Source organism: Mesoplodon bidens (genome assembly GCF_964165515.1).
Source record: "Mesoplodon bidens genome assembly, chromosome: 5".
NCBI lineage: Eukaryota > Metazoa > Chordata > Mammalia > Artiodactyla > Ziphiidae > Mesoplodon > Mesoplodon bidens.
The window spans coordinates 932,290-952,568 of NC_138161.1; the positions used below are offsets into that span (position 1 = coordinate 932,290).

The 20,279-nt window shown below is 50.1% G+C and overlaps 3 protein-coding genes across 3 annotated transcripts in view; all 3 read right to left on the reverse strand.

Moving 5' to 3' along the window:
• PCNT (pericentrin) overlaps positions 1 to 7,912 on the reverse strand; it is a gene marked incomplete at its 5' end in the record, with an annotated part of 91,718 nt that extends 83,806 nt beyond the window's left edge. The window contains 5 exons of the mRNA XM_081234721.1: positions 3,934 to 4,009; positions 4,262 to 4,511; positions 5,991 to 6,102; positions 6,652 to 6,759; positions 7,907 to 7,912. Coding sequence (XP_081090847.1) covers positions 3,934 to 4,009; positions 4,262 to 4,511; positions 5,991 to 6,102; positions 6,652 to 6,759; positions 7,907 to 7,912 — 552 coding nt within the window. The remainder of the gene's footprint in view (positions 1 to 3,933; positions 4,010 to 4,261; positions 4,512 to 5,990; positions 6,103 to 6,651; positions 6,760 to 7,906) is intronic.
• LOC308617679 (pericentrin-like) lies at positions 7,743 to 19,167 on the reverse strand. The gene is made up of 6 exons (XM_081234936.1): positions 19,094 to 19,167; positions 13,619 to 13,696; positions 11,481 to 11,682; positions 9,910 to 9,965; positions 8,823 to 8,997; positions 7,743 to 8,390 (listed from the first exon to the last, which is right to left on the reverse strand). The coding sequence occupies exons 2-6, from the start codon at positions 13,625 to 13,627 to the stop codon at positions 8,176 to 8,178; spliced, it is 657 nt and encodes a 218-aa protein (XP_081091062.1). The 5' UTR covers positions 13,628 to 13,696; positions 19,094 to 19,167; the 3' UTR covers positions 7,743 to 8,175.
• Positions 19,168 to 19,185: 18 nt separating this feature from the next.
• Positions 19,186 to 19,389, reverse strand: LOC308617680 (uncharacterized protein; the record flags this gene model as incomplete). The annotated part of the gene is made up of 1 exon (XM_081234937.1): positions 19,186 to 19,389. One exon carries the CDS (start codon positions 19,387 to 19,389, stop codon positions 19,186 to 19,188), a length of 204 nt encoding a protein of 67 aa, XP_081091063.1.
• Positions 19,390 to 20,279: the final 890 nt, after the last annotated feature.

The following is a 20,279-nucleotide window of genomic DNA, read 5'->3' on the forward strand; positions in this document are numbered from 1 at the left end:
CCAGCTCTCAATAAGCTCGAGTTATCTTTTAAATTCAGACTGGAGTCCTCATACGGTCACAGGAGAAAACGACTTGACTGACGGGTGGACTTGAGCACCCCCGACACAACTCGGCTCACAAGGGTCAGGCTTCCCAGCAAGTCGGACGAGAGCAACTCACCATCCCAGGAAAGAAAAGGGGCCAGAGTCTCACCCCCCACCAGGCAACAGCCAGTTCCAGACGACAAAAGCAAAGATAAAATACAGGGAAATCCTGCTGTGCCTGGAGACTGGGGACGGGGAGCCGAGAGCAAGGGGCTCCCGGCCTCTGAGGAAAGGGCAGAAACATGGCCACAACGACCAAACAAGTCAAAAGACATTCAGCCTCAGGGACAACCAAACAGTTGCAGCCAGAGAGACACCGGCCAGGGTTCGGCACCGACCAGAGGGGCATGGGGGTTCCCAAACCCAGCTGGGGGAGCTCCACCAGGCACCCTCAGTCAACATGGCGCGTCAACACGCCAAATATACACCACACATGCGCACACACCGCGCATGCCATGCGCTGCCACACATGCGCCCACACCCGGGACTTTTGCTTAAACACACGTGTACTCTATCGTTTTTACATTCCCTCAGATGATAGGAGACGTAATTCCTAAACCTATGAGGAGAAGAAACAGTGAAAGAGGTAATCAGTAAGCCAAAGATGACCAATTGCTGGAAGATGGGAATCACGGATGCTCACAGGGGTTGAACAGGGAGCCGCCTGAGAGCTGCCTAGACACCCGGGAGGCTGGGAAGCGGGTACAGGGAGCACAGAGGTGACGGCACGACCCCCAGGGGCTGTGGACCAGGGAGACTGGCGTGGGGACCCCGCTGTGCCCCTCTCCTCAGGGACCTAGCAGGGGGCTGGTAGAGACCAATGGCCCCCGGAGGGGAGGCCGCCCCCCAGCCCCCAGGTGGAGTCTGCCTGGTCAGACAGCCCCCCAAGACCACAAGGGCCTCAGGTCACCAACCGATGCACAGACCACAGACGCCCCACACAGCACAGAGACGAAGACGCATGGAAACGCGGCAGGAACTACACGGAGCCTCAAGAGGCCTCTTAACACCAACGGCCGCCTTCAGGGAGGAGACCAAAGACACCCCGTCCCTGACGCTGAGCAGAAGACACAGGAAAGAACACAGAACAAGAAGGCAGAACAAGAAGGCAACGCCCCAGAAATTAACAATGACAGTGGAAATAAGATAGCCAACTGCAGAATTAGAGGAGAGGGGAGAAAAAAATCTCCCACCCCGCAAAAAAAAGCCTAAAGCAACATAAAAAGAGAAATGAGAATTGAAGGAAGCCGGTGGTTCCAGCCTGGAGGTGCAGCATGAAGCCCGCAGGAGTATGAGAGAGAGAACAAACCACATGGAGGAACGGCTGTCCGAACACGCTGAAGACTTCCCAGAAGTGGAGACAGAGTCAAGGCCCTGCCTGTTCCTGGTGTGAAAAATGGACACAAGCTGCCATCTCAGGACTCCCCGGAGCGCGGCCGGGGGCCCAGCCATGCCGACAGCACGGCACCTCCACCGCCAGCGCCGGGGGCAGGAGGACAGGGGAGCCACCGGCTCCTCGGAGCTCCACATCAGAACAGGCGCAGAAGGCTTCCACTGTCACAGAGAGCCGTGTGAACACCGCTGCCCACAAAGGCTAGAGATGCCAGAAACAAACGGCATGGAGGCCGTTCAATGAAGAGGAACGTAAAGGCCAGTAAAAAGATGCCCAGCACGCACTCACCCCAGCGCTTCACTCTCCGGTCATCAACACGCATGACGCAGGCAGTTGGGGAGCTCGTGGCGGTGTGACCGCGCCTGCGTGGGACGCAGGCAGGACCCGACCTGCCAGCCACCCGCCTCCAAGTCGTGCCCTGAACCTCGGGTTGTTGTTTTAAACAAGCAGACACAACGCAGCCTGTGGAGTCACCAGAGACACAAAAGCAAGCCTCCCTCTGCTTGTCAGTGTCACAGAAGGAAGCTTTTGTGAAAAGGATGGAAATTCAGATTTGATAACATAAAGACAGTCCAGTTCCCAACTAATGATTAATGAAACACAACCTTTCTCAATGTTTATGGAGATGCTCATATACCTCAACAGAAAAAAAAAAAAAAAACCCACCTGATTAAATAAAAAACAGGCAGAAGATCGGAACAGATACTTTTCCAAAGAAGACACACAGATGGCCAACAGGCACATGAAAAGGTGCTTAACATCACTAATCCTCAGAGAAATGCAAATCAAAACCATGAGATACCCCCTCACACCTGTCAGAATAGCTATTATTAAAAAACCAACAAATAACAAAGATTGGCAAGGATGTGGAGAAAAGGGAACCCTCATGCACTGTTGGTGGGAAAGTAAACTGGTGCAGCCACTATGGAAAACAGTATGGAGGTTCCTCAAAAAATTAAAAATAGAACATCATCAAAAAATGCTGGAGAGGGTATGGAGAGAAGGGAACCCTCTTGCACTGTTGGTGGGAATGTAAACTGATAGAGCCACTATGGAGAACAATATGGAGGTTCCTTAAGCTAAAAATAGAACTACCATATGACCTAGCAATCCCACTACTGGGCATATACTCTGAGAAAACCATAATTCGAAAAGAGTCATGTACCACAATGTTCACTGCAGCACTATTTACAATAGCCAGGATGTGGAAGCAACCTAAGTGTCCATCGACAGACGAATGGATAAAGAAGATGTGGCACATATATACAATGGAATATTACTCAGCCATAAAAACAAACGAAATTGAGTTATTTGCAGAGAGGTGGATGGAGCTAGAGACTGTCATACAGAGTGAAGTCAGAAAAACAAACACCATATGCTAACACATACATATGGAATAAAAAAATGCTTCTGAAGAACCTAGGGGCAGGACAGGAATAAAGACGCAGATGTAGAGAATGGACTTGAGGACATGGAGAAGGGGAAGGGTAAGCTGGGACGAAGTGAGAGAGAGGCATGGACATATATACACTACCAAACGTAAAATAGATGGCTAGTGGGAAGCAGCCGCATAGCACAGGGAGATCAGCTCGGTGCTTTGCGACCACCTAGAGGGATGGGATAGGGAGGGTGGGAGGGAGACACAAGAGGGAGGAGATATGGGGATATATATATACATATAGCTGATTCACTTTGCTACACAGCAGAAAGTAACACAGCATTGTAAAGCAATTATACTCCAATAAAGATGTTAAAAAAAAAAGAACTACCATATGATCCAGCAATTCCACTCCTGGGTATTTAACCAAAGAAAACAAAAACACTAATTGGAAAAGACACACGCACCCCAATATTCATAGCAGCCCCTATTTACAACAGTCAAGATGTGGAAGCAACCTAAATGTCTACCAACAGATGAATGGATAAAGAAAATGTGGCACATACCTACGTACATACATACACACAACGGAAACAGTACTCAGCCATAAAAAAGAAGGAAATTTTGCTATTTGTGACAACATGGATGGACCTTGAGGGTGTCATGCTGAGTGAAATAAGTCAGACTGAGAAAGACAAATACTGTCTGATCTCACTTCCATGTGGAATCTAAAAAACCCACCTCATGGAGAACAGACTGGTGGTTGCCAGAGGTGGGAGAGGGGCTGTGGGCAAAATGGATGAAGGGGTCAAAAGATGCACACTTCTAGTTTGAGGATAAAAAGTCCTGGGCTGTCATGTAGAGCACAGGACTACAGTTAACAATGCTGTATTGTGTAACTATAGGCTGCTAAGAGAGTGGATCTTAAAAGTTCTCAGCGCAAGGGAAAAACTCTACCTCTGTGTGGTGGTGGACGTTAACCAGACTGACCCTTCCCAGCACACCCGGGCATCCAATCATCATGTCATAATGTCCTGTGTCAGCCAGACCTCAAAGCAAAACAAAGGTGTCCCATCACCTCGTGCTGCTCCAGCTGAAGGCCAAGTTCATCAAGACGGTCTCTTCCTTCTTCAGACGTCTCTTCTGAACAGGCACTGAATGAATTGAGAAACTGTGCTGTAACAACCTGATACAGGTGCCCCTCCACTGAACTCCGCTGTCCCTGGGATCCCGCTTCTGTGCCGAGGACAGGATGACCGCCGGGAGGGTGGTGAAGCGGGGCTGGTGCCCACCCACCCCGGCAGCACGGTGCCGTCCGCAGCCTGCGCGCGGGTCAGACCAGCGCCCAGCTTTAATGTCATCTTGTCGAGACCCAAACATAAACGTGTTCTCCTGTGCTGCTTTACCTGATTCCCACAGCCTCCGGCGGGGAGCTGTCCTTCCCGTGCTGCAGCCGCTGGTGTAACAGGGTCGGGTCCTCCTGGTGGCCCCTCTCAGCCTCCCTCAACTTCTCTTCAGAAGAGATTCTCAGCTGTTCCAGTTCAGACTCGTGCCTGGTTCTCTCCTGCTGCTGCTGCTGCTGCTGCTCTAAGTCGCACGTCAGGTGTTCCAGCCCCTCCACGTGAGACGCTCGGGCCAGGAGCTGCTTGGGTAACTCTTTACAGGATGAAAGTAAACCATCATCTCAAAATGAAACACTTAGGGGAAATCAGAAGGTAGTTAAGAGCCTGTAGTGTGGTGCTGGGGGCAGAACTGTAAAAGGTACCCCCATCCCAGAACCCGTGAATGGACATGGGACCCTCCAGGGCTTATGCTACGTGGCACAGGGGGCCTCGCACAGGGGGACCAGCCAGGCGGCCTCAGTAAACCCCAGAGCCCTGAGGGCAGAGAGCTTTCTCAGGCTGGCCCAGAAGTCAGGCGGATTGGAAGTGTGAGAAGCGCTCCACGTGTTGCGGGGGCCCTGAAGACGAGAGGGCTGCGTGGCGAGGAACGTGGGCAGCCCCTGGGCCGACAGCCAGCAAGGAAACGGGACCTCGGTCCTACAAGCACAGGGACGGGACCCTGCTGACCGAGGGAGCCAGGCCAAGGCCCAGCCCAACGTCTGGACTTCGGCTGTGGGTGACCCTGGGTGGTTTCAGGCTGCTGAGTTGGTGGTGTTTTGTTAACAGCCACAGAACGGTACTGCAGACGGTAAGAGAACTGTCGGCATCACGGTTCTGATCAAGGGGGTGCTGCCAGCTAGTCCACCAGAGCTAGTTCTTAGCTTTTAAATAACAGGGATGGAAACAGGTCACTATCCCAAATCGACGCTCCCCGTGAGGGTCCTTAAACGCACGGGGGAGGGTGCAGTGGAAGGCGCACAAGCTGAAACCCGTGTGTGAGAGCGTGCCTGAAGCCCCCGCTCAGGTCAGTCCGCCAGCTCCGCCTGCGGCTGCCCGGAGCCTGGCCGGGATGGGGACGGGAGGCCTATCCCCCCACCCAGACCGTCAGGTGTTCCTGCGGGTCCCTTCCCGTAACTCTGTTCTTTGCTCCTCAGTAACACGTAGGCACAAAGGCAGACCCTACAGTTTCAGGCCTGTCTGGAGAGCAGCAGACAACCCCACGTCTCTCTGCCCCGTGTCTCGTGACCCCCTCCCTCTGAAGGTGCCACCAGCGAGCAGAGACCCCTCTGACTTGGGGTCTTGTGAGGGGGAGACCCAGGTGGGCTGCCCTCAGTAAACATGGCGTCACCCTCCAAAACCAGAGCTCAGGGCCGCAGAAGCCTGACAACACCTGACGCAGGTGAGCTCACGGGACCCAGGAGGCGGTGTACACCCATGACCCGAATGCCCACTGGGAACTGCGTCTCGACGGCGCCCAGCCAAGCCCCACCGTGAGCCCAGTCTCACACGTGAACGGTGCGTGTCCACATGAGGACACAGGCTGCGAGAGGCATCGCTCACCAACGCGCCTACGAGGAAGCTGAGGCTGCCACCAGCAGGTCTGCACCGTGAGGCCGCAGACCTCAAGATTCACAGGAGTTTGCTAAGCCACTTTCTTGGGCCTGCAAAGCCGTTAGGCCCCAGTTCGGGGCTTCAGCAGCGAGAGCCCAGCTCCAGCTGCCGGGAACCTGGATCTGAACACGAGGCCCCTTACCGCTCGGCTCCTGCCCGCTGGACCTCGCAGACTCCAGCTGGGCCCCCAGGCGCCGGATCTCCTCCTGTGACTGGGCCTGCAGCTCTGCGTACGAGGCGTGCAGGTCCTCCAACTGGAAGAGAAGGCGATGGTGTGGGAGCCCGACCAAGCCCCGGGCCCAAGGCAGTGCCGGTGATACCCATGCAGCAGCCGATGGGCACCAGGTGAACACGCAGTCTCGGCTCAAGCCCACCCACCTCCAGGCAGCCCCGAGAGCGGACCAGAGGAAGCCGCGGCCAGCGCGGCCTCTCATGTGGACACCTCCCAGGCCTCGGCCTCGTTCCCAGCAGAGACCTGTCCCCTACTTTGTCAGGGAGAGTGGATGGGCCCCCTCCATCTATGACCACGGGCTCCCTCACCCTCGTGTGGCCTGCGTGGTTTTCTCCGTGTTCCCTGGTCAACCTTCCTGGGAAGCAACTCTTTCAGGGATGAACAGAGCTTGCACACCAAGCGTGTGCTGAGTGTCAGCCGGCCCTGCACTGCCAGAGCTGAGAGTGGCTCCACCTGCCCTCCCGGGGCCTGGGTCAGGGTGGCCACCCAGCACCCCAAGTCACGAGCACAGGACCAAGCGCTCCCAGGGGAGCATGAGCAGTGCTGCCTTGTGGAACGGGCCTCTCCTCACCCAGGGCACAGGGCAGAAGGTGACCTCAGGCCGCCTCTCTCCCTGGATGGGGGACAGCCCGCAGGGCCCCGCCTGGCCCTGGTCCTGCCCGGCCAAGCTGGCCTCTGTCTGGAGGAGAGCAGGGAGGAGCCGGTGAGAGAGCCGCAGGGCCAGGCACGGCTCCTCCGCGGCTCCACGACTCTCCGCCCTGCAAACCCACACATGGGCCTCGGCTAACTCCGTCTTCTAGTTATTTCCTTGCTAATTCCTTGAACCAATGCTTGGGGCATTGCTTGGCTCTTGGTCTTGGTGATAAAGGCCCTTCAGGTCCCTGAGTGAGATCTGGCCACATCACCCATATTTTGGTATGTAAAGTTCCAATGGAAAAGAGTTCTGAATACGTGAGCCACAGAAATGTTTCTTGCTAACTTTTTTTTTTTTTTTTTTTTTTTTTTTTTTTTTTTTTTTTTGGTGGTACGCGGGCCTCTCACTGCTGTGGCCTCTCCCGTGGCGGAGCACAGGCTCCGGACGCGCAGGCTCAGCGGCCATGGCTCACGGGCCCAGCCGCTTCGCGGCATGTGGGATCTTCCCGGACCGGGGCACGAACCCGTGTCCCCTGCATCGGCAGGCGGACTCTCAACCACTGCGCCACCAGGGAAGCCCTTGCTAACTTCTTGTTTATTGAGTCAAGGTCAGAGCATGTACCCTTGCACCCCTAATGGCCAGAGCCTGTAGATGTCCCAGGGGCACTTGTCAAAGGCACGAATTCTCCAGGTGTAGGACTGAACACCATCATTAAGTCAAAGTCACAGACTCTATATCCTGACATGGCTATCTACCAGCTCCACCAAATACTGAGAGTCTCTTTAAAGGAGGGCTTAAAGTATGGAGGTCCCTCAAAAACTAAAAATACAACTACCATATGACCCAGCAACCCCACTCCTGGGTATATATCTGAAAAAACGAAAATACTAATTCACAAAGATACGTGCACCCAATGCTCACAGCAGCACTATTTACAATTGCCAAGACAGGAAGCAACCTAAGCATCCATTGACAGATGAATGGATAAAGGAGATGTGGTGTATATATACAATGGAACACGACTCAGCCATAAAAAAGGATTGCTGCCATCTGCAGCAACATGGATAGACCTGGAGATTATCACGCTAAGTGAAATAAGTCAGAGAAAGACAAATACTGTATGATATCACTTATATGTGGAATCTGAGAAACAGAACAAATGAATGTATATACAAAACAGAAAAAGACTCACAGTCATAAACAACAAACTAGTGGTTACCACTGGGGAGAGGGATGGGGAGAGGCAAGCTAGGGGTAGGAAATTAAGAGGTACAAACTACTGTGTACAAAATAAGCTACAAGAATACACTGTAGGGCACAGAGAATATAGCCAATATTTTATAATGAAGTACAATCTTTAAAAATTGTGAATCACTATGTTGTCCATCTAAAACTTACATAATATCGTAAATCAACTATACCTCGATTTAGAAATAAACATAAACGTACGCATGTTAGGGCTTAAGTTTTAGGCAATAATAGAGCGTGAGAGGACCCCAATCCGAGATCTCCCCCAGCACCCCCGTACAATGCCTCTACCTCAAGCTGCTTTTCCTTTTCCTTTTCTCTGAATTTCAGCTCCAGGTCTTCCACGTACTGGCAGTGTTCCAGCTGCAGGTCCGCGCGTAACTTGCTCAGGGCCGCCTCGTGCTGAGCCTCCTGAGTCTGAAGGGAAACTGGAGACGGGCACGGGCCTCACTTAGTTTGTGACGGCACAGCGTCCTCCTCCTCAGCAGGGGCGGCTGCAGGCACAGCGGGTCCCCCAGGCTCTTCCAGACCCCATTCTCAGGATCCTGCTCTCTTCGGGGAGGAAGAGAGGGGAAGACACAGGCCAGCAGACAGCATCTACTGACCGGTGGGCCCCACCGTGTAACAGAAAGGGAACAATCACGAACTACTTTTTCGGTAGCAATTTAGTAGAAGAACATGCAAAAGATTTCTCTGAAATGAAGGTTTCGGAAGGTTTAGGGAACCTGAGATGCCTGTGACCAACGAGGAGGGACCCCAAGGCTGACTCTCCTGCCAGCCAGTCACATGGCATTTTTTCTGGGATGACACAGGAAAACTCAGTCCCCTTCCAAACTTGCTCATTTTAATTAGAGACTCACATTCAGCCTGATTTTTGTCTTGAAAAACCTTCTCCAACTCAGCCTTCTGTTCTGCCAATTCTTTCTTAAACTGGTTTTGTAAATTCTCCAGTTCTGACCGATGCCTTTCCGATAATTCTTGGCGTAGGTTTTCTAAGCACAAGTCTCTCTCAGATTCCCAGTCTTGCTTCAGGGTCTAATTTAAATAAGGAAAAAGTAGATGATGGCCAACAGTTTATTACTGCGGTAAAAAAATTTCAACTGCGCATTTGAAAACCGTCACCCCCACCCAGACCAGACTGCGAGTACAGGACACAGCTCGGGATGTCCAGTCAGACAGGAACAGCAGCATCTGCAGACAAACAGCCCAGGACACGAGAACGAGAGGACCACCTGTCAGAAACAGAACTGGTCGCTGAGCAAAAGCACAGGACCTCAGCTGGCAAGACAGGCATCCATCCCCCACGCAAGACCCAGGCACTACAGCGACACCGTCGAGCTCTGACGGGGTCAGGCTCTGTCCCAGGCGCCCTAAGAAACGAGTCCCCTCTCTCCAGCTCAGAGGGCGGGGGCTGGGGCACGAGGCCATCCTCCACCCACCGCCTATCCAGAGTGGCCAGGGCACACCGGTCCCCTCGGCCTGACGTCACACATCCCTTAACACTACACACTTCCTCGGCCATCACCAGCGCCAACGGCCCTTCTACAAGCGTAGCCTTGAGAAAGGGATGGGTCGCAAGAGTCATGCTCGTCCCACCCCCCCCACCCTCCGTGGTTCCCCGAGGCCCATACACGTCACCTGATCACCACCTCCGAGGCGTCCACGCCCCCTGTCCGTGAGGACTGAAGTCTGTGTCCCAAGCACAGCCAGGGCCATGCCACAGGGCTGCTCAGAAGCCAGATGGGAAGAAAGAGACTCCCATCACACCAAGCAACACGAAAGCCCACAACCAGCTGCTGTGATGAATTTACGTTGTGCAGAGAAAGCTTCACCCCCGCGACTCTGCATTTTGCTCTGACTGCATTTTGTTAGAATCAAGGGAAGGGGTCCCGGGTGGGGATGAGGGGAATACCGCGTACACGGAATGAATTTTCTTATCCTGTGTACCTCTATCATCTGGGCATTTTTCTCCATTTCTGATTGTAGCTTCTCCTTCAGCTCAGCTGCAAGAGAAACATAAAAAGTCGCTCAGATCACCGCAGCTCAGACTTTTCCACAGTCTGATCCCCCAGGAGACGAGAAGGCTCCCGGCACCTCTGGCCGCTCCACCAAACACTTGCCGACATTAACAGGACAGGACACGTCTGTGAAACAAGCAGGTGATGATGTCTGGGTTAATTAGCAAATCACGCTCATGCCTGACAAAGGACGGGAGACATCCAGCCAAGCGACAGTCCAGGAGGACCGGGCGAGGCCAACTCTGGGGCTGCACAGATCACTGAGCACTGAGCCTGCGTCATCCTTCTGCTTATGGGGACCTCGGCCCGTCCACTCCACAACGGGCCACTGTGCACCCAGGGCCCCGTAGTCCAGGATCCCGCTGAGCCAGCTTCCAGGCTGGGTGCTAGACCACAAGTAAACGGAGAGAGGTAAAGACGTTCTAGGTCCCAACAGCTCCCCGCTTGAGAGAAGAAACACAAGAAAGGAGGTGCTAGGCAAAGGAGGCTGGACCAGTGGGCACGGCCAAGCGTGGATCTGGGGAGAAGTAGCACCAGGCGACAACCAGCAATCCCTGGGCGCAGGGAGGGCGGCCTGAGCAACTCCAGAAATCACGCAAAGGCCCAGAAGCCACCCTCCGAGGGCAGGTCCCACCGGGTCCACGGGGGCCCCACCCGCAGCAGAGCTTCAAGGACCGGACGGCAGGGTGGGCCTCTCGGGGGACTGTTCCCAGGGGTGCACATGGAGGAAACAGCATCGAACAGGCCTAACTAAGGAAGGCATATTGCATATTTTTAAAGTTTAACAAAAGCAGGGGAGGACGTGGAACTATCTCCTTGTGTTTGCCTGAATCTAGGTGAAGAAACAGGCAAGGCATCAAAGGACCGACAAGGCTGCTCCTCCAGGTGGGTGGGCCCCCAGGAGAGGGAGACTCTGCAACCGGGGCAGATCACAGGGAAACGGGCCAGGGTCTCTTCTCCGGGCGAAGAACGTTCCAAGAGTGAAAACACGAAAAGCCACCAAAGTGCTGCTTTTAAACACTTTAAGTGGGTGAATCATGTGGTACATGAAATTACAGCTCAATAAAACTACTATGTATGATTTTTACAAAAAGTACTAACAAGGGCTTCCCTGGTGGCGCAGTGGTTGAGAGTCCGCCTGCCGGTGCAGGAGCGGCTGGGCCCGTGAGCCATGGCCGCTGAGCCTGCGCGTCCGGAGCCTGTGCTCCGCAGCGGGAGAGGCCACAACAGTGAGAGGCCCACGTACCACAAAAAAAAAAAAAAAAAAAAAAGTACTAACAAAAGATATACCAAGAAACATTAAAATGAAATCGTATAAGTTCACCTTGAGGCCAGCGCATCGTCAGATTGAGAGGCACCTGAGCTGCCACCTGGCACAGGGCGCAGGGGGGGATGGGGGAGGGGGCGCGCTCCATGAGGCCTGGTCGCACACAGAGGCCCAAGCACAGCACAGAAGCCAGGAGCCTCCGACGAAACCCGCGGGCCGGCTGCCGAGCGTACCTGCCTCCTCCCGGACCAGCTCCAGCTCCCGGCACGCGCGGCTCTGAAGCAGGGCCCGCTCCTGCGCGTGCCGCCCGGCGAGCTCGGCACGCAGCTCGGCCAGCGCCGCCTCCTTCTCGCGCTGCAGGTGCGCCTGCGTCAGCTCCAGCCGCGCCGTGTGCATGTCGCTCAAGCTCAGGCGCAGCACTTCCAGCTCCAGCTCCTGGAGGACACCAGGTGCAGTGAGATAAGCCAGGCCCAAAAGACAACTACACGACTGCACTGCCCCACTGCCGTGAGGCATGTAGGATCGCCAAGTCACAGAGACAGAAGGTAGAATGGCGCGGCTGGGGGATGTCGCTTAGCGGACAGGGTTTCAGGTTGACAAGATGAGAAGAGTTCTGGAGACGGATGGTGCTGACGGTTGCACAACAGTGTGAATGTACAAACACCAATGAACTGTGCACCTAAAATGGTTAAGATGGTAAAATTTATGAGTGCTTTACAATTAAGAAAAAGACTGTGACAAAAATGGAGGTTGAGGGAAGTATAAATGGAGTTTCAGTAATTAACTATGCAAGAGGAAAGTGAAGGTGTTGATTAAATTTAGACTTAGATAATTTAAGTACATACGTTGTATTTAATAGCCTCACCATTAAAAGAATAGAAACTGTATATTATTACTTCAAAATGAACAAAGGGAGAATTTTTTCTAATCCCCTGATAAAAAATAATCCAAAGAAGGCAAAAAAGGAGAAAAGAAAGAAACAAAACAGGCAGGACAAATAGAAAGCCCAAATTAAACGTCTGATGTAAATAAAGCACGTCAGTGATTACATTAGATATAAGGGAATTCACTGCCCAGTAATTGTGAGAGTCAGTTAAAAATCAACCCTATGCTGCTCACCAGACACACATCTCAAATAGAAGGATGCAAAGATGCTGAAGGTAAAGGAGGGAGAAGACCAGAACCATGTCTGATCCATTCACACAAAGCTCTAAGTCAGAATCGGCACAGAAGCCAGGAGGGTGCTCACTTCAGGGTGGGCAGCAGGGAGCAGGGTCCAGCACCGCCCTGCCCCTGAACTGTAGAGACCACGTGCTGTTCACGGTGTACTCATCTGTTGGGCTATATCTAAGTTTTGTGTACTTTTCCACAAAGATGCTACAAGTCGCAGTTTAAAACAAGTATGAAATGTGTATTTAAGGCTGGGTTTTACGGACCCCACTAGAGACCATTTCTCCAGGCCCTGCCAGGCCCTCCCTCTGAGCTACATTTCTCCTGCAATAATGCAGACTAAGAACCAAACTTGCTCACTGCCAAAAGTAGTGTGCGCTGAGTCCAGCTAGAATCGAATGTCTAAAATACAGACTCTCAATTATAGCCATTATTTCGTGTTAACTTCTAAGGGAGTATAATCTACAGAACTACTGAATCACTATGCTGTACATCTGAAACTAATACAATGTTGTAAATCAACTATACTTTAATTTAAAAATAAGATAAAATACCGGACTTTCAATATAACACTTCGAAATTGGTCAACATCTAATAAATTTTCTCCCAAATGCTAACAAAAACTGAATGGAGGGCTTCCCTGGTGGCGCAGTGGTTGAGAGTCCGCCTGCCGATGCAGGGGACACGGGTTCGTGCCCCGGTCCGGGCAGATCCCACATGCCGCGGAGCGGCTGGGCCCGTGAGCCATGGCCGCTGAGCCTGCGCGTCCGGAGCCTGTGCTCCGCAACGGGAGAGGCCACAGCAGTGAGAGGCCCGCGTACCGCTAAAAAAAAAAAAAAAAAAAAAAAAACTGAATGGATTAAAGAAAAGTAATCAATTCAACACTTATGGAGTCACACCAAGCACTGTGGTAGGAACTAGGACGGTAAGACCAGCACCCAGCCAGCAAGCCCGTCCCCCAATGTGTCTCGCATGCGGGGCTGCCCACATGGGCATGGGCATCGAGGGCCAGGCCCAGGAGGCACGCTGACCCCACAGGACCCTCAGTGAAGGAAGGGCGACTCTCCCTTCCACGCCCACCATCAAGATCAAAGGTCACAGGAAGAACGCCTCCAGCTTCCTCAGCTGGCTCCGGCCCCACGGCACGGGAGGCATCCCCAACGGGGACACACCTTAACCGAGAACCCAGGAGAGGCAATACCTTCGTCATCACCCCAGGCTGCTCCGGACCGTCGCCTTCCAGCTTCTGCGGCGTCCCCGCTCCACCGGGCTCCTGCAGCTGGAGGGGAAGGGACAGGAGCATCCACAGCAGCTCGAGGGGTAGCCCGCCCCCCCGGCCCCACCCGCCTCCAGGCCCGCCAGTTCCATCTGCACTCTCCTTCTACACAAATCTCAAGCTCTAAACATTTTTCATATAACTTGCTTCCCTAATGATGTTGCTGCCTGATTTTTAACGTATTCTGCTTAAGTTATTTCACCGCGTGCTTAAGTTATTTCACCACGTACTTAACACAATTCACTAAACTTTAGTTGCTCAACACATATTTTCTAAGCTCTTAATTTTATATAAATTCAAAGATTTCATCTTCAAGATTTTCCTTTAGATAAATCTTTTCCTTAATAATTTGCAGAATAGTATTTTGAGTTTCTTTTTGTAAATCACCTCAAAATTGAGTTTAAAGCTTTCCAATGAATTTTCCCCCAATAGTTTTGACCCATAAATTTACAAGAATTGGGGCTTTTATCTGCAGGAAGGCTCGGTGTGCACGACTTGGCGACTCGCGGGCAGCTTCCACCCCCACGTCCACCTGCACCTCCAGCCCCGACCACGCATCACTCTGCCGCTGTCAGGGTGAGCATTAGCATCTGCTGGACCTAACTGCACTCATCACGTTTCTTTTCTGGTCAGTTATAACTGCTTGAGAGGACTGGCATAATTTTATTCCTTCTTACAGGTCTTCCAAAGAACAATGATAAAATTTACTTTTTTTTTTTCTAGAGTAAAACATTTTACCTTGCAATTACTACCAGACCCCTGCATTTATCTAAGACACAAAACGGATCTGAGCAACCTTGCTTCTCCCATATCATGATGTTATTTCATCATCCTAAGGATTGTTTTGTCACACTCAATTACTCCCAACCAGGCCAACACCACCTTAAATAATGAGGAAACAGAAGAATGAGGGAACCACCTAGAAGGACGAGGAACAGTGAACTCATCCACCCTCCAGTTTTCTAAGTGACTGGAGAGGCCACCTCAGTAGCCTGCTTTCAACGTGACAATTCAGGGACTTCCCTGATGGTCCAGTGGTTAGGACTCCGAGCTTCCACTGCAGGGGGTGCGGATTCCATCCCTGGCTGGGGAACTAGACTCGCATGCCACAGGGTGTGGCCAAAACAAACAAACAAATAAAAAACATATCTAAGGACAAAGAAAATCAACACTGACGCCACAGAAGAATATTCCTACGAATAACTTCATACCCAAAACTGGAAGATTAGAAGGACACATTCTGAGAAAAAGCACAACTGAATAGTCTGGTAACTGTTCAGTAAGTTGACTCTGCAATTAAAGGTCTTTCCACAAAGAAAGCTTCAGTCCCCAAGAGCTCCACCATCTTACACCAGCTCATCCACAGAGCAAAGGACCCTCTCAGCTCATCACGTGAGGCCAACATAACCTCAACACAAAAACCTGAAAAGAGAGGAGAATTACAGGTCATTCTCTCGCAGAACACACTTTTTCTAAATCAACTGAGAGGACCATATGACTTTTCTCCTTTAGTCTCTTAAGTGTATCACATTGAGGTTTTTGGAATGTTTGACTAAGCTTGCACTCCGCTAAAATACACTCCACTCCGCACCCACCAAAACTGTTAAAATAGAAAACAAATGTCAACACCAATCACAGATGTTATGGAACAAGGAAAACACTCATATGCCACCACTGAAAATATAAACTGAACAACTGTTTTAAAACACAGCTCAACATACACAAGTTGAACGTGTATCTAAATACTGACTCAGATATTAAATACCTAATCACGGCCCCATAGAAATGTGCTCACACAGACACCAAGAGACTTGTATGAGAATGTTCATAGCAAATGCCAATCAACAGCGGAACAGAAAAACCAAGGTACATCCATACAGCAAAATACTATATACAACAACGAAAATGAAAGAACTATAGCCTTTAACTCCTAAAGGATGCTGGATGAGAAGACCCAGACTCAGGACACGAATACTGGATTATTCTATTTATAAAACACTCAAAACCAGCAAAACTAAACCATTCTTCTAAAACTCAAGGTGCTCCATACACAGAAAGTAACTTGAGATGGATCACAGACTTAAACATAGAAACCAGGCCCTCAAGCCTCAAGAAGACACTGGAGATTATCTTCACAACCTCAGGACTAGGGGAGACCTTTTGGACAGGACACAGAAATCACTAACCATAGAAAAAAATGATAAATTCAACACCAAAGTTAAGAATATTTGCTTATCACAAGACACCATTAAGAAAATAACTTAAGCAAGGTAAGCAAGACTAGGAAAAATATTCACAGTACATATATCTAACAAATAACCTGGGAATGCTAAACAATAAACTTTGGAAAAATAAAGACAAAAACAACTACAGGTTTCCCCCACTACCAAAAATAGAGCATTCCTATGAAAGCTTTCATAAACCAAAATGGCATAAAGGTAAAGAAGCAATTAGATTTCTTCATAAAACTGAAAATCCTCTTTGAATTTCTTTCTGTTAGCAAAAACAGGTACTAATGTAGATCTTTTGTAAAAGTGAAGTGGTGTAAAGTGAGCTTTCGAAAAGTGAGGGATAGCTGTATAAACAAATATTCTATAGTTAGTAAATTTGTGTTTTACTGGCATGAGAAGTAGCAATTCTGAAACTAATTTGTGTGTATTTTAAGATGGAGCAAATAAGTAAAGATACTGTAGATAAGCCTTTTCCCCATTTTCTCACTATGGGAAAAAGGAGCTAAAAATAAGGAGAGGGGAAAAGCTAGAATAAATTCTGTGCTGTTGGACTGGAATTGAAGATATTAGTGTGAATTCATGGTTTTTATTATACATACAAATAGACAAATAGATACAGATGTGCGTGTATATACGTACATTTATATTTTCTGGTTCTGTCTATTGAAACAGCCTAGAAGCAACCATACCCCGCAAGCAATAAGCACACCTAGCACCCAGATCTTGGATTCTAAAACCATTCTCCACCGAAAGGAACCAGGGCTCCTTGAAGAAATGGCTGGTTTGGGGCTGCAGCAGGAAAGGACAAAATAAGCCTAGAAAAGCTTGGTGCCAGGAATTAAGGCGCCAGAAAATGATGAGGGCATGTTAAAAGGTCACAGATGCCAATTCAAAGGCACTCCCAGTGGCCAAATGTATGTATTTCAGCAACAAAATAAACATTGATATGATGGATTAAAACCCATAATAAAATAAGTAGCTAGGAGTCCATACTGATATAAATAATTGAATAAATAAATTGCGGAGAAGCAACAGTCCCTCCTTAGAGTAAAACGCCAATTAATAGATGTAGATGGAACGATGGAAACAAGGTCGTCACCGGGCAACACCAGCACGGTAACTACTGCAGGCGAGAGTCTTCCACAGCAGCTAAACTAACGGCAAGTGTGACGAGAAATGGAGGATTTACAGGGCCTCTAAGCACCTCCACGTCATATACTCATCAACTACGAAGGGGGAAACAAACACTTCTCTATCAGCAGAAATCTGGCAGGCCCCCCGGTAGTGAGACACAGCTAACACCACACCACCTGCGCCTCTTCTCAGGATGCACTCAGCAGCCAGCATCATCACTTCCACCGTGTTCCTGCCAAAACGCACAACCTGACTTCAATCAGAAGGAAACATCAAACAAACCCAAACTGACAGGGATCCTACAACATAACCAGCTAGTACTCCACAAGTGTCAAACTTATAAAACACAAAGGAAGACTGAGAAACTATTCAGATTGGAGGAGACTAAGGTGACAAGGCACTGAAATGCAATACAGAATCCTGGACCAGAAAAATCGGAAAAATTAGAATAAGCTCTATCAATTAGCTCACAGTATTGTTTCAATGTTAACTAAAACTGATCGTGATTTATACTATGATTGCATAGGTGTCAATATTTCAGGAAGCTAGGTGAGGGAGCTCCAGGAACTCTGTGTTATCTTTTGCAATTTTTTTGTGGGTCTGACATTTTAAAACGAAAAGCTAAAAACCACACAACCTTTAACTTAAAATAAAAAAGACTTGTCTGGGGCTTCCCTGGTGGTGCAGTGGTTGAGAGTCCGCCTGCCGATGCAGGGGACATGGGTTCGTGCCCCGATCCAGGAAGATCCCACATGCTGCAGAGCGGCTGGGCCCGTGAGCCATGGCCGCTGAGCCTGCACGTCCGGAGCCTGTGCTCCGCAACGGGAGAGGCCACAACGGTGAGAGGCCCGCATACCTCAACAAAAAAAAAAAAAAGACTTGTCTGATTTGAAAATAAAAATATGAAATTAATAAATGTTAATTTACATTACGAGCCTTTCTCCTCAAAGAGCCTAAGCAGGAAACATACAGAGAAAAGCCACTGAGAGTAAGGGCTCAGCACTCTCAACGTGGCTTCCGTGGACTCAGCTGTGACGAGACAAGCTTGCTGAGAACCCGCAGCTCGACCCCAGAGGAGCAACAAGAGGACGAACATGAACCGAAACTGATATCCAGCCTCAGGTCCCTCAGACCACAGGGAGTGCAGGCAGAGGGAGCTGGGCACAGGCTGCTCCAGAGACTCAGGCACCAGAGTTCTAGGCAGCTGCTCCCCGGGCAAAGTCGGAGCGCCATGGCGAAGTCTTCCAATTTTTCAAAAAAAGGAACATTCTAAATACTTCTGTAGGTAGAATATCATAAACTTCATATGCTAGCACCCATTCCTTTTTTTCAATAAGGCAGTCCAGACACAGCGCGACTTTGAGTCAAATTCTGCCCTCAACCACCAGTTTTCAGCTCATTCTAGCAAACACCTGCCCCTGCCCTGCTGCACACAAGTTAGGGGTACTTCCAGTTTAAGTACACACACGAGAGGAGGCCCCAAGGAGACCCACATGCAGGCAACCAGGAGGCCCAGGGAGGCCATGCACCCTCAACACCCAGGTCCACACCCGCCCCTGCAGCTCACAGGGCCTCAAGCAGCAGATAAGACACCATTTCTGTGAGACCTTCAGCCCTGCCCTCCTCACCCCACGTTCGGAAAGAAGGGAAAGGACAAAGACCAACAAGTAGGTGGATTTGACAGTAGGTGAAGGGATATTACGGCTTAAGTATCCAAAGATACCCGTCGGCGGGCTGATGCACAGCCACACCCGAGGAACCCACACTTGTCAAACTCCCGTTACCACACCAAGCACCAGTACTGACCCCTGCCTTCAAACAGTTCACCCCAAATTTCTCAAAATCATGGGATGAAGAAAAAACTTTAAATAGAAGTAAAACCACAAAAATATACGCCCCTTTTGTAAGATAAAATAAAACCCCGTTTCCCCACTTTTGATAGGCAAAAACAGACCTAACACCACTTTTAGTAAATTACGCTAGCAATAACCAGAAGATAAGCAAAACGTGAAAACACAGAGCCGAGCAAATCTACCTGAGGGACTCCTGCGCCATCAGGGGTGTCGCTGCACGACGTGTTCTTGCCAACGTCCCGGCCTCCCAGGAGTCCGCTGGCCTCGGCCTCAGCTACCGGACTCTCCTCCTGGTCAGGCGCATCGACAGCCGCGCCCTTCCTCTTCGCCGGCGTTTTCTTCGAATGCGCACAGTCACCTTTTGTTTTTCTCTGTCGGAAGTGAGCAAGCTGCGCAAAAACGTAGAGAGGTAGTAGAGACAAAGATAAGTGAGGAAAAAGTAACAGAGCCACAAAGACAGCAAGCTTGTGGGGAACATGAGGCTCTGGGGCTGGCTCAGTCCACACGGCCACACCTGGCCAGACTCACATCAACCAGGCCCCGTCCCAGAAACACCACCTCCATTAACATCTACGATACTGGGAGTTAAAGTCTCAGAATGACACCCGAAGAATCTAACATTAAGGACTGTGAATGATGCCTACAGACAAAGGAAAGCAATAAGGCTGACTGGCAGAACAGCTTTTCCAGCCGCTGAGAGTTTACAGAAAAATTCAAAAATTAAAAAGTACATCTATTTTAAAAACTGACAGCTTAATCAAGGCATGTTTAAGGTTTAAAACTATACAGAAAAGCTAAATTCTCCCTTTTTGCCCCATTTTCCCCCAATCAGGGGAATACATAGCCTAGCCAAAACTTCCTTGCCATAGATTCTGAGACAAGGTACTGAAATAGCAAAAAATTAATTAAGCCAGGTCAATCTAACAGCCTCCTCTATGGAATGAGATGTTCTATTTTTCACGGCGCAGCTTCACCAAAGCGCCAGGGGCCTCCGCAGAATGTCCCCATCGGAAGGCACACCTGGCTCTGCTCAGTCCCACAAATCTGAGGGTTTAGACTGTTCACACACCATCTCCCACTAACACCTTATTCAAAAGGTAGGATAGCTAACGTCAGCTTTTCACAGGAGGACAAGGTCCTTCAAGTGACAACTCTGGTCATAAAAGCAAATGCATCAAATGTTTGTATAAATGATAACAGAAGTGCACAATTTCATGGACATAGGAAAATCACAAAAGGCAATTTAAGTGAGAGAAACCGTCTCTCAAGAACAGACACTGCCTTCAAAACCAGTTCCAGATTCGTTTATTTTGTGCCCAACTCCATCAAACCTAAGCGTCGGTGAGTTCCCTTCCTGGATCACAGACC